General features: G+C 41.3%; 1 protein-coding gene and 1 pseudogene across 3 annotated transcripts in view; one reads left to right on the top strand and one right to left on the bottom strand.

Annotated features, from left to right (window-relative positions):
* Nucleotides 1-12005, top strand: part of usp53b (ubiquitin specific peptidase 53b) — a 29753-nt gene extending 17748 nt beyond the window's left edge. Inside the window, exons 13-16 of one of the 3 annotated variants that reach the window (XM_085356951.1) lie at nucleotides 8643-8704; nucleotides 9944-10022; nucleotides 10792-11612; nucleotides 11759-12005. In XM_085356951.1, coding sequence (XP_085213077.1) covers nucleotides 8643-8704; nucleotides 9944-10022; nucleotides 10792-11612; nucleotides 11759-11835 — 1039 coding nt within the window. In that variant the 3' untranslated portion in view covers nucleotides 11836-12005. Of the gene's footprint in view, nucleotides 1-8642; nucleotides 8705-9943; nucleotides 10026-10791; nucleotides 11634-11758 lie in introns of all 3 variants that reach the window. The other 2 variants (XM_085356950.1, XM_085356952.1) reach the window with 2 other exon arrangements.
* LOC146630509 (histone H1-like) lies at nucleotides 4057-4972 on the bottom strand (annotated as a pseudogene).
* Nucleotides 12006-12692: the final 687 nt, after the last annotated feature.

Genomic DNA, 12692 nt, shown 5'->3' with positions numbered 1-12692 from the left:
CCTCCCCCTCACCCTAGATGGTTCATCCTAGATAACACGGTGAGGAAGTCCTGCAGTTCATCTAAACAAAGAGCACTTAGACTAGAACAGACGCAACTACGTTAATCCTACCATAAAATAATAAGACACGGTATGACCTCTCATGCTCCCAAAGTGCTGTCTAATACACACAAAGTTTGCAGACTATCAAGGATCAAAACCTCTACCAATCTACAACTAATTACAAAACTCTAAGCATATATAAGTAAATATTTCTAAGCATAAATGACAATCAACAATACAAACTCTAACATTCCCCCGTTTTTGACCTTTATGCTAGAAAGTTCCCAGTTATGCATACCTCATGTCTGACAGTTTCAATGTAAACATTTTTTTACTCAGCATATGTCAAATCACCCTAAATTACTGAAAAGGTACACAGTTTAATAAATGTATTAGCAGTTATCCCATTCATTGAGCTCATCTCATGGCAAACTGCATCTTACGAGCAAACAAAGAAATTGTTAATTTAATAGTGAAAATAAAAAAGTAACATTTTCAAAAACATCTCAGCTTGGTAATGCTTCCTCCAGGTGTGCACATCACATGCCTCTCTGCAGAGTGGTTTGAGTTCTGCAGGGCGTCATGAATGTCTCTTCCAGTTGTTTCCATCGTTGTCCATAGGACCAGAGTCCAAATGTATGTAGAATAAACATTCAAACATACCAGTTGGTTTTGTTGTTTGTCAACATGGTTCTCAGCTATTTCCAAAGCTGCAGACCTCTCAGCACTCTAGTTTTATGGCCTCTCATTACCTCACTTCAGGCCTTCGTCCTGTGAGGGGGATATTTATGACTCCTTCATTGTCCTTCATTGTCCATACTCTGCAGAAAACACCTCTGTGGAAAGGGTGCAGGGTTGTCTTACTGCTATTATGATCCCAGCAGCCTTCAGAGTGTCATCGTATGCACAGTACAGTGGCACAGCGTTAGGTGATGTTCATAGGAAACTGCTGTTATCACCACCATAGCTTCTGGTTCCTGTGCTTTTCACAGAATCATGATGTCATCCTCGAACTCCTTCTACGCTGTCGATGGAGCTTGGCACGCTCCTCATCCCCTGAGTGTTTATGTTCCAACGCTGCTGAAGGTTTAAGGCAGAGCACGTCGTACACCTTAGTCGTCTTCCTCAGCGTCAATATTGAATCTTTCATTTTATTTAAAATCTCCTGGAAGCTCAGTAGCACAGCTCTCTGTGTGATGTCTGCTGTGCTGAAGATGATCTCTGATCCTCCTGAAGCCTCTCTCCTGGCCTCAGCTCCCATCTTGTGGACGATCCTCTCCTCTATTTTGCAGGCAGTTTCATGGTCCTTGCTGTGGCTCCAAGGTCTGATCTCATGATGGGCCCCAACCAGCTTGATCTTTGACCTCAACCACTGCCTGGCTGTCAGCTATGCCTGGAATGGTTCACGCTTCTCACTGGGTCTCTGAAGATTTCTCAGGAGATTACTGCTGCACCTGTATTTCCTTGCTAAGAAGAAAAACTTCTATTTGGAGAGCATGTCAACAATCATCAAACCACATTCTCTAGTTCAGTGAACTTCACTTATAGGCCATCAAAGCCTCATCTGAACATGGATGCACCACTTGCATAGGTTTAATATTTGTAAATAAAACGGCTAATCACACAAATCACTGCAACAATAATAAAAAACATTGTTTAATGTTAATCCTTGGACTCCACCTCTTGACGCATGGACATTCCCATGTGTCAACTCACCAAACCTGGATCCCTGTCTTAAAGAAAAAGATTAGCTAGATCATATCCCAGGCAACATCAGGGCATCTCCTCCCCTGGAGCAGCACCACCCTGGACCTATAACCCTGCAATGAAAATGTTAGTGTGCTTTGCATATTAAGTTTGCTTAACACCTGGCTCTCCCAGGAGCCTGCATACACACCATCATGGCCTGGAAAGCAAAATCTGGAAGTGAAATCAAACTCCATACCTATAAACAATTGTATCATAAGGACAAGAAGCATTCAACATCAGCAAGACAAGTGTCATGTGCAGGTTTTCTCAAATCAGTAAACTACAATCATTTTCATAAGTCGCCTCAGACATGGATCATCCCATGTACTCAGGCAACATCAATGTAATCGGTGACTGCTCTTAAGCAAAGTCACTCCACTCATATATTATTTATTATTATTATGGGCTCAAAGTGGCCAGCAAAGAGCCCACAACAAACTATTCCATAAACACGTAAACTCTTATTTGTTTCACTCATGTCACTTGTCCGTTTCAGCTGAATCTTCCACAGCATTCTCAAAGAAACTAACATTAGCAATACACATTGACTGTAGTCAGACAGAGGTCAGACACAGGTCAACAGGTTCCAGAGGTGCCATAAAAAGACCATAAAGTTAGCCATCTATAGCTGTGGAAAGAAGTAACACCAGTTCTCAACACAGGAAATTTCACACATGTTATTCACATTACCAAAGTACCCTTCACATTTTCCCATCAACACAATGCAACAGCATCACCACTCATAACCTGTAAACACAGTTTTCCTCACACATAAACCCAGAAATCCTGTAGTAGGAAAAAACATCAACCAGTTGTCCTGGTATAAATCACATCATCAATTCACATGAAGAACTGGCATGCTGTAAGAAAAGAAAATGCAAATATTAGCGCTTGCGCAGGCGTATGCATACTTTGTCACAGTTATCTCTGTGAGCAACACAAGCCTATGAATAACACACCTGATAAATGCACAGACACAGAAAATGGCATTTAAAAGGTTAAATCATCATGCAACCTCGAGTGTTGCTGTCATCTTTCTGCTCCTGTAAAAGGAAACACATGGGTTCATCTGCACCTTTGTCAGGTGGGGGTTAGCTTCACACAATCATGTTCAGTCAGTCAGTCAGTTATTTTAAAATTCTTACTCATTCACTCAGTGGTTCCTTCTTTTGCTAATTGTGGAAATTATCATCGCATTCGTTTCCACGCTCAGCAAAACGACGTTATTTCAAAAAGAAAAATAATTTAGACTGGATTTCCTCGTTGAATCCTTTTTGGGGGGGACTCTCATTTCCTAATTGTCCCAAATAAGTGGCTTCCTCCTGAACCCATTTTAAATGTGGAGAAACTCACTTGCAACAATTTTCTTGACGACGTGTAACGCTTTTAATTCCCGACTTGCAGATCTGCTCAAAGAAAAGAAATTCACAAGCAAAAATCAGTGCTTGTTCAAAAATGAAAAATAAAAAATAACAGAGATTATCAAACCAAACTCTCAGTGCACTGTGAAAGTATCAAAATAAAAAGGCCTTGTTAAGTCATGACACAAACTCCTCATCATCTTCACAACAGGAGAAGAATCATCAGCTAGATTCACTCCAAACCAACCATCAGCTGCACAACACACAACATAACCCTAATGTCATATTAGCTATGAGTTTAATCACCCGGTCTGTGCTCTTCACTCATTTAAGCCACAGATCTATTTTATTCAATTTTTCTTTTTCCCTTCATCATAAAACATGTGACATGCTGTCATGCACTTCACAAAAGACGTTTGTTCTGATGTATTCAGAGTTGTGTATCTAAATACAAGATTCACTCGCACATCAAAACAGGAAACTCAGTGTTTTAGAGTCTCCACTCAACACACAACAACTCCAACACATCTCATTCACTCGTACTAGAATTCAGTCACCTTTCATTAATCTAAAACCGATCAACTAATTTGCATATCAGCTATTAACCCACTAAGTTGACAGGACGACAGAAAAGCATGTTCAAAATAGTATCACAAAAGACAATTTCCCTCATACAGTAAATTACATGTGCTGCCTCAATCAAGCAGGAAGCTTCTCCCAATTTACCATTTTAACAACTAAATTTATTGTCTGATCACTGGTTGGTCAAACCAGGATCTTTTTTCCCACAAAAGTTAAACTGTTGTCCTGCAACCTGGAGAGTCAATTTTTTTTGCATTGGATACATTCAGTATTTAATAACAAGTGTCTGCTAAATTGACACTAATTTAACACTGATGAAAGATAACAAGCTAATTTTCATTACATGTGTTTGTGTTATTAGGCAGGTCTAATGCATGTCTGTGGAGCTGCATCTCCAGCAGAGCATGTTCTTAAAGCTGCCTTTCCTACACATTTCTCTGCTATTATTTAATCATTTCTTAACTAATGTGCTATGAGTCTTCATGAGTCATTTTGTGTTTGGAATTGTTAGTAGGGTTAATGCATGTTCTGCTTGTGTGTGTGTGATTTTGTATATGTTTCTATTTTCGCAATGTTTCAGACTCCGTCTCAATTTTCCAACTTAAGCAGTCAGTTTTCTTTTCCCCAGGTTTGCTAACCCAAATTTTGATTTCCCACATTAAATAATTCCTATGTGTTCTCACCTAGTCTTCTCACTCTGTTGTCCTCTCCCACTTCAACAGTCCCGGCAGTTCTCCTTCAGCTTTGTCCTGTCTAGTAGCTGAAGTGCTGCTGCTGCCTTCTTGGGCGACTTCTTAGCAGCTGCTGCCGGTTTCTTGGCTTTGGCCGCGGCGGGCTTCTTGGCTTTGCTCTCAGTAGCCTTGTTCATCTTGAAGGATCCGGAGGTCCTGGTGCCCTTGGTCTGCACCAGAGTGCCCTTCGCCACCAGACTCTTGATGGCGGTCTTGACACGGGCCTTGTTCTTGTCCACATCGTAGCCTCCGGCAGCCAGAGCCTTCTTGAGAGCGGCCACGGACAGGCCGTTGCGCTCCTTGGAAGCGACCACGGCTTTCACAATCAGCTCGCCCACGCTGAGGCCGACCTTCTTGGGCTTGGAAGTCATCGTCTTCTTCCTCTTGGCCTGAACCTCGGCGCAGGGCGCAGGGCGTGTTTATGATGGAGCCTTTCCCACCACAGCGCTGGCACGTTGAACGCATCATGAAGGGTCCATTTCTTTCATGTCGCTAGCCGCATGTGGCTTGCCCGAGTCACTCAGTCCTGTTTGAGCATTTCAACATGCTGCCGCCGCAGACCCTGGCCTCAGATCCAGCAAGTTTAGCGCGCTGATCTCCAAAAAAGTCCCGAAGGCCAGAAAGACGTCAAATAAGTGTCTCGTGCTGAGAACTCAAACAAAAACTCCTCTTCACGCTGCCATCTTGCTCGCCCCTCCGTGAAATTCAACCAATCAGACAGGAAGATGGGTTTGCTTTCTTCTTCTGCTGCTGTTTATCCACATTGCTGCTGCTTTGCTGGGACTTTTTGTGCTCAGGACTTGCTGCTGTCTCTTTATCATGTTATTGCTTTGGAGCTGCATTCCTTATCTTCAGGGAGGAGTGAGCTCGCTTGTGAGGTTGAGAAACACATGGCACTGTAAATAAGTCAGCCAGAAACTTGGCCTGCATGTTTCCAATGATGTTAAACTATAACTTTCTTCCGACTGTTGCATGTGGAAAATTGATACAGGTCTGCTTTTCACCTGAAAGTGACAAACTAAGACATGTTCATTATTATCATCACTGCTTAATCAACACACATCTCTCTCTCTCTCTCTCTGTCTGTGTGAACAATCCTTTCTTAAAAGCAGAAAATGACATTGTAGTTGTTTTTCGGCTGATCAATACAAAACCTTTTTCCTATGATTATTTCTCTTCGTCTACAATGTAATTTGTCTCTTTTTCACTCTTTTTTTTTTTCTTCACAATAGCTGGTGGTCTGCAAAATCACCGCTCTCACTCACAATCAGAGGCAATCACTTTTGCACAGTGCACAAAAACACTGTGATGTCAGACACATTCACACTCACTTTTTCATCTGCATAAATAAACCATATGGCTGGAGATATGTGCCATGGTGATCCATAAGCATGATCACCAGTTTATTTAATTATTTTTAATCCAACAAAACAAATAAACAAAAACATGATGCTGATGCTACACACACACACACGAGTCAAGGTGCAGAAAAACTGCTCATGGAAACGCTGCACACTCTCTGTTTCCCTCTCTTTGAGTAGTTCTCAGACAGCTCTTGATCTGATAATGTGTAGCTTGCTCATCAGCTCAAAAAACAAAAACAAAACTGCAACGCGACATCACACAGTAGTTGCATGCTCTGCCCACAGTGGCAAAGTCTTACACTTACATATTCAACACAGCTTCTCCATCATGTATTTTTAGATGTTTCATACAGGGTTGAGCATATTAGTTGTTTTCACAGATGTGCTCTATATCTCAACAATGGCTCATAATAAGACGACAGTCTTTCACACAGGTCAAGTGCCTCTATGCACATCATTAGTTTAAATATTTACCTATATCACTTCACCTCACATGTCATTGTACTGAATTTAAGCAACCACAAGCTTAATGTAGATTACTTTTAACAACTATCCACCTCAATTAAATCTATGGTCTGGCACACAGGCTGCTGTCGATCAGGGCAAGCTAAAGAATAAACATTGTGTCAGCAAGGGGTGGGGGGAAAGCCATTCACCAGAGCATATCTCAAGTGCTGCTGATGTGGGCTGGCCTTCTCCACAGCTCTCCAAGGCTGGTGTGTTTTCTGAAAACTTCTAACATTTGAATCTCTTCCATTTATAAGCCTGCGATTAACCGCACGGCTCAGGTCCGCGTGACCGCGCTCGCGTGAACCCGCGCAGCTGTGGAGCCGTCGCTCTCTCTTTTTTTTACATAAATACTTTGTGCTGCCAGGAGCAAAGTCCAGCACAAACGTCTGTCTCCCTCCGACTCACTCTTGGTTGCTTAGAAACCCATGATAACAACAACAGTCGGTGTCACAGACCACATGTTCTGCTCCGCACACACAACAACAACAACAACGACGACGACAATGACAACAACACAAAATAGGCCTACTGTCCAGCACAATCTGGACCCCGCGGAACTTCTCAACACCCCACTGAGCGGTGGAGAACTCACTACAGTACCCCACACAGCGGTCTGTATTTCGCCCCACTAAGACGGCGAACCAAAAAAAGTTCGAACTGCGCAACTCTGCGACTTAATGCTTCTGTACAAAAAACCCCACTGAGCGGCCTTGTACATCGCCCCACTTAGACGGCGAATTTTAGCCCCACTAAGCGGCCACGGACAACGCCCCACTGAGCGGCGAAGACGTAATTTTAGCCCCACTAAGCGGCCACGGACAACGCCCCACTGAGCGGCGAAGACGTACAGTTATAGAGTTGGACTCTAAACTTACTCGGTGTTGCTTAGCGTGTAATATCAGCCTCGAATCCCGCCAATCGCCATTCATCGAGGAGAAAAGACATACAGCGAATCCACAGGAACTTCCTGGCTGACGTCAGTCTTTCAGCGTGTCCCTCCTCCCCTCGGTGAATGCGATTCCAGGGCTCCGGCATCGAAGGACCAATTAATGATAGGTTTGTAGCTTGAACCCATCTGCTGGAACGTTGAAGACAATATAATTACACTGCAAGCAAGACGCAAGTAGGCAAACTTCTTCATGGTACTCGTGCACGGGAGAGAACCGGACAGAGCGCCGTTCCTTCGCTTGACCCCAGTAGCTCTCGTCCGTTCTCCCATACACTGTCCTTTTATTGAGGTTACATGAATATGCATAAGTTCATTAACATATGACGTCTACATACAAACAAAGAGTACCTTGCCTGTGTGTGTGTGTGTGTGTGTGTGTGTGTGTGTGTGTGTGTGTGTGTGTGTGTGTGTGTGTGTGTGTGGACTGCTGATCAAAGGGTCAAACATCCTTGGTCAGGAAGAGGGTAGCCTCCCCCTCACCCTAGATGGTTCATCCTAGATAACACGGTGAGGAAGTCCTGCAGTTCATCTAAACAAAGAGCACTTAGACTAGAACAGACGCAACTACGTTAATCCTACCATAAAATAATAAGACACGGTATGACCTCTCATGCTCCCAAAGTGCTGTCTAATACACACAAAGTTTGCAGACTATCAAGGATCAAAACCTCTACCAATCTACAACTAATTACAAAACTCTAAGCATATATAAGTAAATATTTCTAAGCATAAATGACAATCAACAATACAAACTCTAACACATATTACAAAGGTATCCTTGAAATATCATGAATGTTATTGATGATGGTACTCATCAAAGCATTATTTTTGTAATGGTCTGAAGGAATGTAGCAATTAATAATCAGTTTTAACTTGGTAATAACGATAGATATTTTCAGTGGTTGGTTATTTACCTTAGATGTCTTTTGAAAATAAAAATACTTTAAATGAAAGAGTACCATGGACTACTACTGTTTTCAGCCTTTTTATGCACATTTTTGTCATTTTGTTGAACAATATATGGTATAGCTAGAGAACTACATGAAAGTTTGAATGTAATGTAAGAATTAAAAGCAATCATACGTTTTTACAGGCTCGACAATATATTGGGTCAACTAGACAAGATTCAAAACAACTGTTATACAGTCAATTCCATCTAAAGTCAATTCTAGTCATTAGAGTCTCAGTAGACCTTGAATATGTCTTTGGTGCTGCCATACTACTGGTATTATCTGGATTGATGTGCAGTATTTATTGCCAGAAAAAGAGTAAAAGTTTGATGCTTCAGGGTTTTTTTTATGCTGGCTCTGTATTAAACTTGGAAACACACTCAGTTGCTGTCTTTTATTTTCAGCCAGCAGCACCAAAAAGGAGGCGATGCAAAATCTAGTATAATGTCCTCACCTCCACACAATGGTAAGTTCCACGATTTTATAGGCTTCCTGAGGTTTTCGTGGCACAGTAAAATAATTAGCTGGTAATAAATGTAGTGTGTGAAGTAACCACAGCGCAGTGCGTAATTGTAACCTGCTATTAGTAATTTTCAGTTTTTGGTAAAATGTTAACATGCATGTACTTGTATGTAACAGCCTTATTCTATGTAACAAGTCCACTTTATATAACAGGTATGCATGGAAACATACGTTGTGGGTGGATGTAATTATCTCTCCACAAACAAAGTCATATCTGCTTTAAAAACACGATGTGGATGTTTTAAATGTAGATTTTGCCATAAAAGAAGCAAAAAAAGGATAACATGTAAAAAAAAAAAAAATTAAAGTAATATAATGTGACGTTTGAAACAGGACTTTGGTCTCAGTTATATGTTTTAAAATATTTGCAATACTTACATGAAAAGATTTACAAGGAAAAAAGAAACTTAGATTAGATCTTTCAAAAGTTCATCTTTCTTTCTTTCTTTCTTTAACCGAATTTCCCAGAGGAACCCACCCGAGGGATTAATAAAGTTCTATCTTCTTCAACCTGTCTTGTATAGGCTATGTTGAGTTTGGACTGGCTTATTTAACCTCTTCACCCAGTCAGTCCTGCACAGGCATTAATCTGATGATAATCCCACAAAGCTTGTTCAGATAGCACAGCTGGACGTGGCTGCCGGCATTGTCATAAATATCTTTCTGTTGCATGCTGTACTTAGGAGTGTGCTGCACTCAATACTTAATCAAGGCTATGTGCATTCAGAGCCAGTGTTTCCAACCAACAGCTAGAGCTTTTATCCTTGCATGGACCTCTCCAGGGCAACAGCGAAGAAAAAAATAACACATCTATTTTTAAAGGGAAGGAATTCAGCACCACACTGCCTCTTGCTGCGCTGGTGCATGGAGGGAGCTTGCTGACTGATTCATCCAGCTGTGTGAAAGTCTTGTGAGATTAACTTGCTGCTGCTGCCACCTTGTGTCCTGAGAGGGCAACAGCCTTGATGTCAGACAGATGATTTTCTCCCAGCTGCCTTCTTAGTTTAGACTTTTGATTAGCCTGTGATTTTCCATGTCTTACTATTTGTTTTGCTCTTCTTGTGTAATAATAGTAATAATAAACCTTATAAAAAGATGGATTTATCTTTTTTGGATGTTTCCTGTTTTATTCAGTTTACTGCTTTGTTTTGATCCTGTTTTTTTGTTTTGTTTTGTTTTATAGGCAAACATCAACCCAAACCTCAGGGAAAGAACCATGATCAAGTTTCACATTCACATCAAAAGAGCAGTCCATGTTCGAGGTTGTTTCTTGTTGTTTCTCTTGAATTACATAAAAATGGCTTTAGTTTTTAAAAAATAGTTCAAGTTGATGGACTTAATCCACCTGTATATATAGGGATGACTTGCACTGTGGTTATAGTGTGTAATGGGTCATATTGGATAAATTAACAAATCGCATAATTAGTATAAACTGAGAACACAGACAGAGAGCTAAATGAAATGGAAGAGGAGACCTAAAGGATGGAGCCAGAAAGTCAACACTGTGATTCTAAAACTCAGTTTACCTCTGGAAACTTGTTATGTTCCTACAATCAATGCCCTCCACATCAAAAATAGATGTGTGCATAACTAATAGAAGAGATTTTTGTAGCACTGCTGTCATGGAAACTTTAGTTTCTCCTCCCCAAACTTCAGCTGACAAAAAAAGCAAACCAGACCAGATGCTGAGCTTCCTTCCTGAACATTTCTGGACATTTCATTCATTGAAAATCAGTGATACCTGAGAAAAAGTACAGTTGTATAATATATCTTTAAAAAAATACATGTGACATGTCAGAGTAGTTTGGATTACGGTGATTAGGCCAGCCAGCAAGTTGTAGATCTTGGATGTTTGAAAAGTTGTCGGAAACTTGCGCTGCTTCAGTTTGCACCCCAAAATGTGTTGTTTTGCATAAATCCAAGTTATTACACTGAAATGTAATATAGCAATAATATATAGCAAAATGCTTTAAGACAATATACATGAATTTTAAGTTTTTACATCTTAATTAATTTCCTCTTTTTCTGTAGACGGAAATCAAAGTACACGTCTAGTACCTCCAGAAAAGCAGGGTCTTCTGAGAGGATCTCGTCTGGCTCGGACAGCAGGCAGAGTGAGCAGCAGGAGATGACAAACTGTAGAGGGCACACTGGAGAAAGTACAAACCTGAGGCACATTACAAAAACCAGCAGCTCAGAATGGAACAGCTCTGATGATCTTGCTCTCTCTGAGCCAGAGGATAGAGAAAGCACTTACCTCTCCAGTAACAGCGAGGCCACAGCCTCTGATTCTCAGTGTCCCCATATAAGCCTGCCATACCACCCTCCCAGCAATGTGACGGCAGAACCTCTTCAACTGAACAGCCAGCGTCAGCTTGGTACAACAGGGTTGCCTCACCTTCGACCCAGCCAACGGACTCCTCACCAAGGGGAAACAGGCCACCCAGTGTTTCGTCCCAGGATGCTCCAAGAACCTTTTCCATCAAGTCCTCGTCTTTCGTCTACATCTTACGTCAGTCCTCACAGAAAGCCCGACATGTCGGGCCTCCGAACCTTCTCAGATGCAAGCTCCAAGTCAGGGTCTGACCCAGAAAGGAGTACCCCATCATCGTGTGAAAGCGAGGAAAGAGCAGCTGGATGCAGGATGGAACAGGCAGTGCCTGCTCAAGAGGTTTCTCTGACAACATACTTCAATGTGGATAACTGCATGACGGAAACATACCGTCTCAAGTACCACAACCAGAGGCCTCTTGTCCTCTCTGCCACGGTGCCACGGACAACGGTTGCAAGTGAGCGGAGAGATAACAGTGATACACATTCACAAGATGTGCCAAAAGCCAGACCGGAAACAAGTAAGCCTCCAAACAAAACCAGTAAGTTACTGGAAAGGACAAAATGACAATATCGTATTGTTTTCTTTGTTGCTGTGTCAGTGACACGTGACTGTTGTAAAAACAAGGTTTTTTTTTAAAGGAAACTCTTTTTTTTTCCTTCACAGGCCATAATAGCAATAAACCCACTGCAAAATGGAACCCAGTGACAGCCAAAGGACTGGATGAACGTGGTTTTTTATGAGTGTAACTTGGTAAGTTTTGTTTACATGGATGGGCAGTATTAACTGGATGCCAAAGAGTTTACAGAATGGAAATATGTCAGGAAGCCACGGCACCTCCAAACCGAGACGAACTTATTTATGCAAGCCTGTCACATAAATAAAACCTATTTCTAAATGCTGTTGTGTATGACTTGACGGATTATCAACGTTTGTTTTGTAGCGTTGCTGCACGAAGATTTCGTTTCAACAAAACCCTGTTTTCAGTTTGCACTAAGAAGTTTTTTTAGGGTTAGATCGTTCTTTTTTATCACCGTATGTCTGTTTTAAAATATTTGTATTTTAGTGCACATATTTTATTTGTGCACTAGTGCTGCAGAAATTAAACTATACAAATATATTTAGGGTAAGGCAAAAGAGATTAAGGTGAATCACAGATGATGTGCTGTGGTCTGTATGGTAAAAGAATTGAGTGTGATCACAAATAAGAGCATGCTATCATGAAAAGATATGCTAAAGATACATTATCTGATTATGATGTCATTCTACACAACATAATAACATCAAAGGTTGGCCTCATCGATAGCAGGTTAAAGGCAGTTAATCTAATTACCCCTGTCAAAGGAGTAAGATCGGAAAAGTATTCATGATTTCTGAGCACCTTACGAGTTTTATGCACATTTTGGAGGCTTTAGGTCACCAGAGGACAGACGCTGTAACAGTGACTCTTATTTATTTACTGAGGTGTTCTAAGTGTTATCAGTTATCAGTTATTTTACAACATTATTCTGTTAATGAATGACTGTGGGCTGCCCCATACCAGTCAGTCTTTTGATGTAAAAAAAAAGAAAAAAAGTGTACTGGAAAAGATGATCGATTG

Source organism: Diplotaxodon limnothrissa, linkage group LG6 (assembly GCF_057381915.1).
Source record: "Diplotaxodon limnothrissa isolate DT_005_m linkage group LG6, D_limnothrissa_male_GT1.1, whole genome shotgun sequence".
NCBI lineage: Eukaryota > Metazoa > Chordata > Actinopteri > Cichliformes > Cichlidae > Diplotaxodon > Diplotaxodon limnothrissa.
This window is presented reverse-complemented; position numbering and strand designations above follow the sequence as displayed.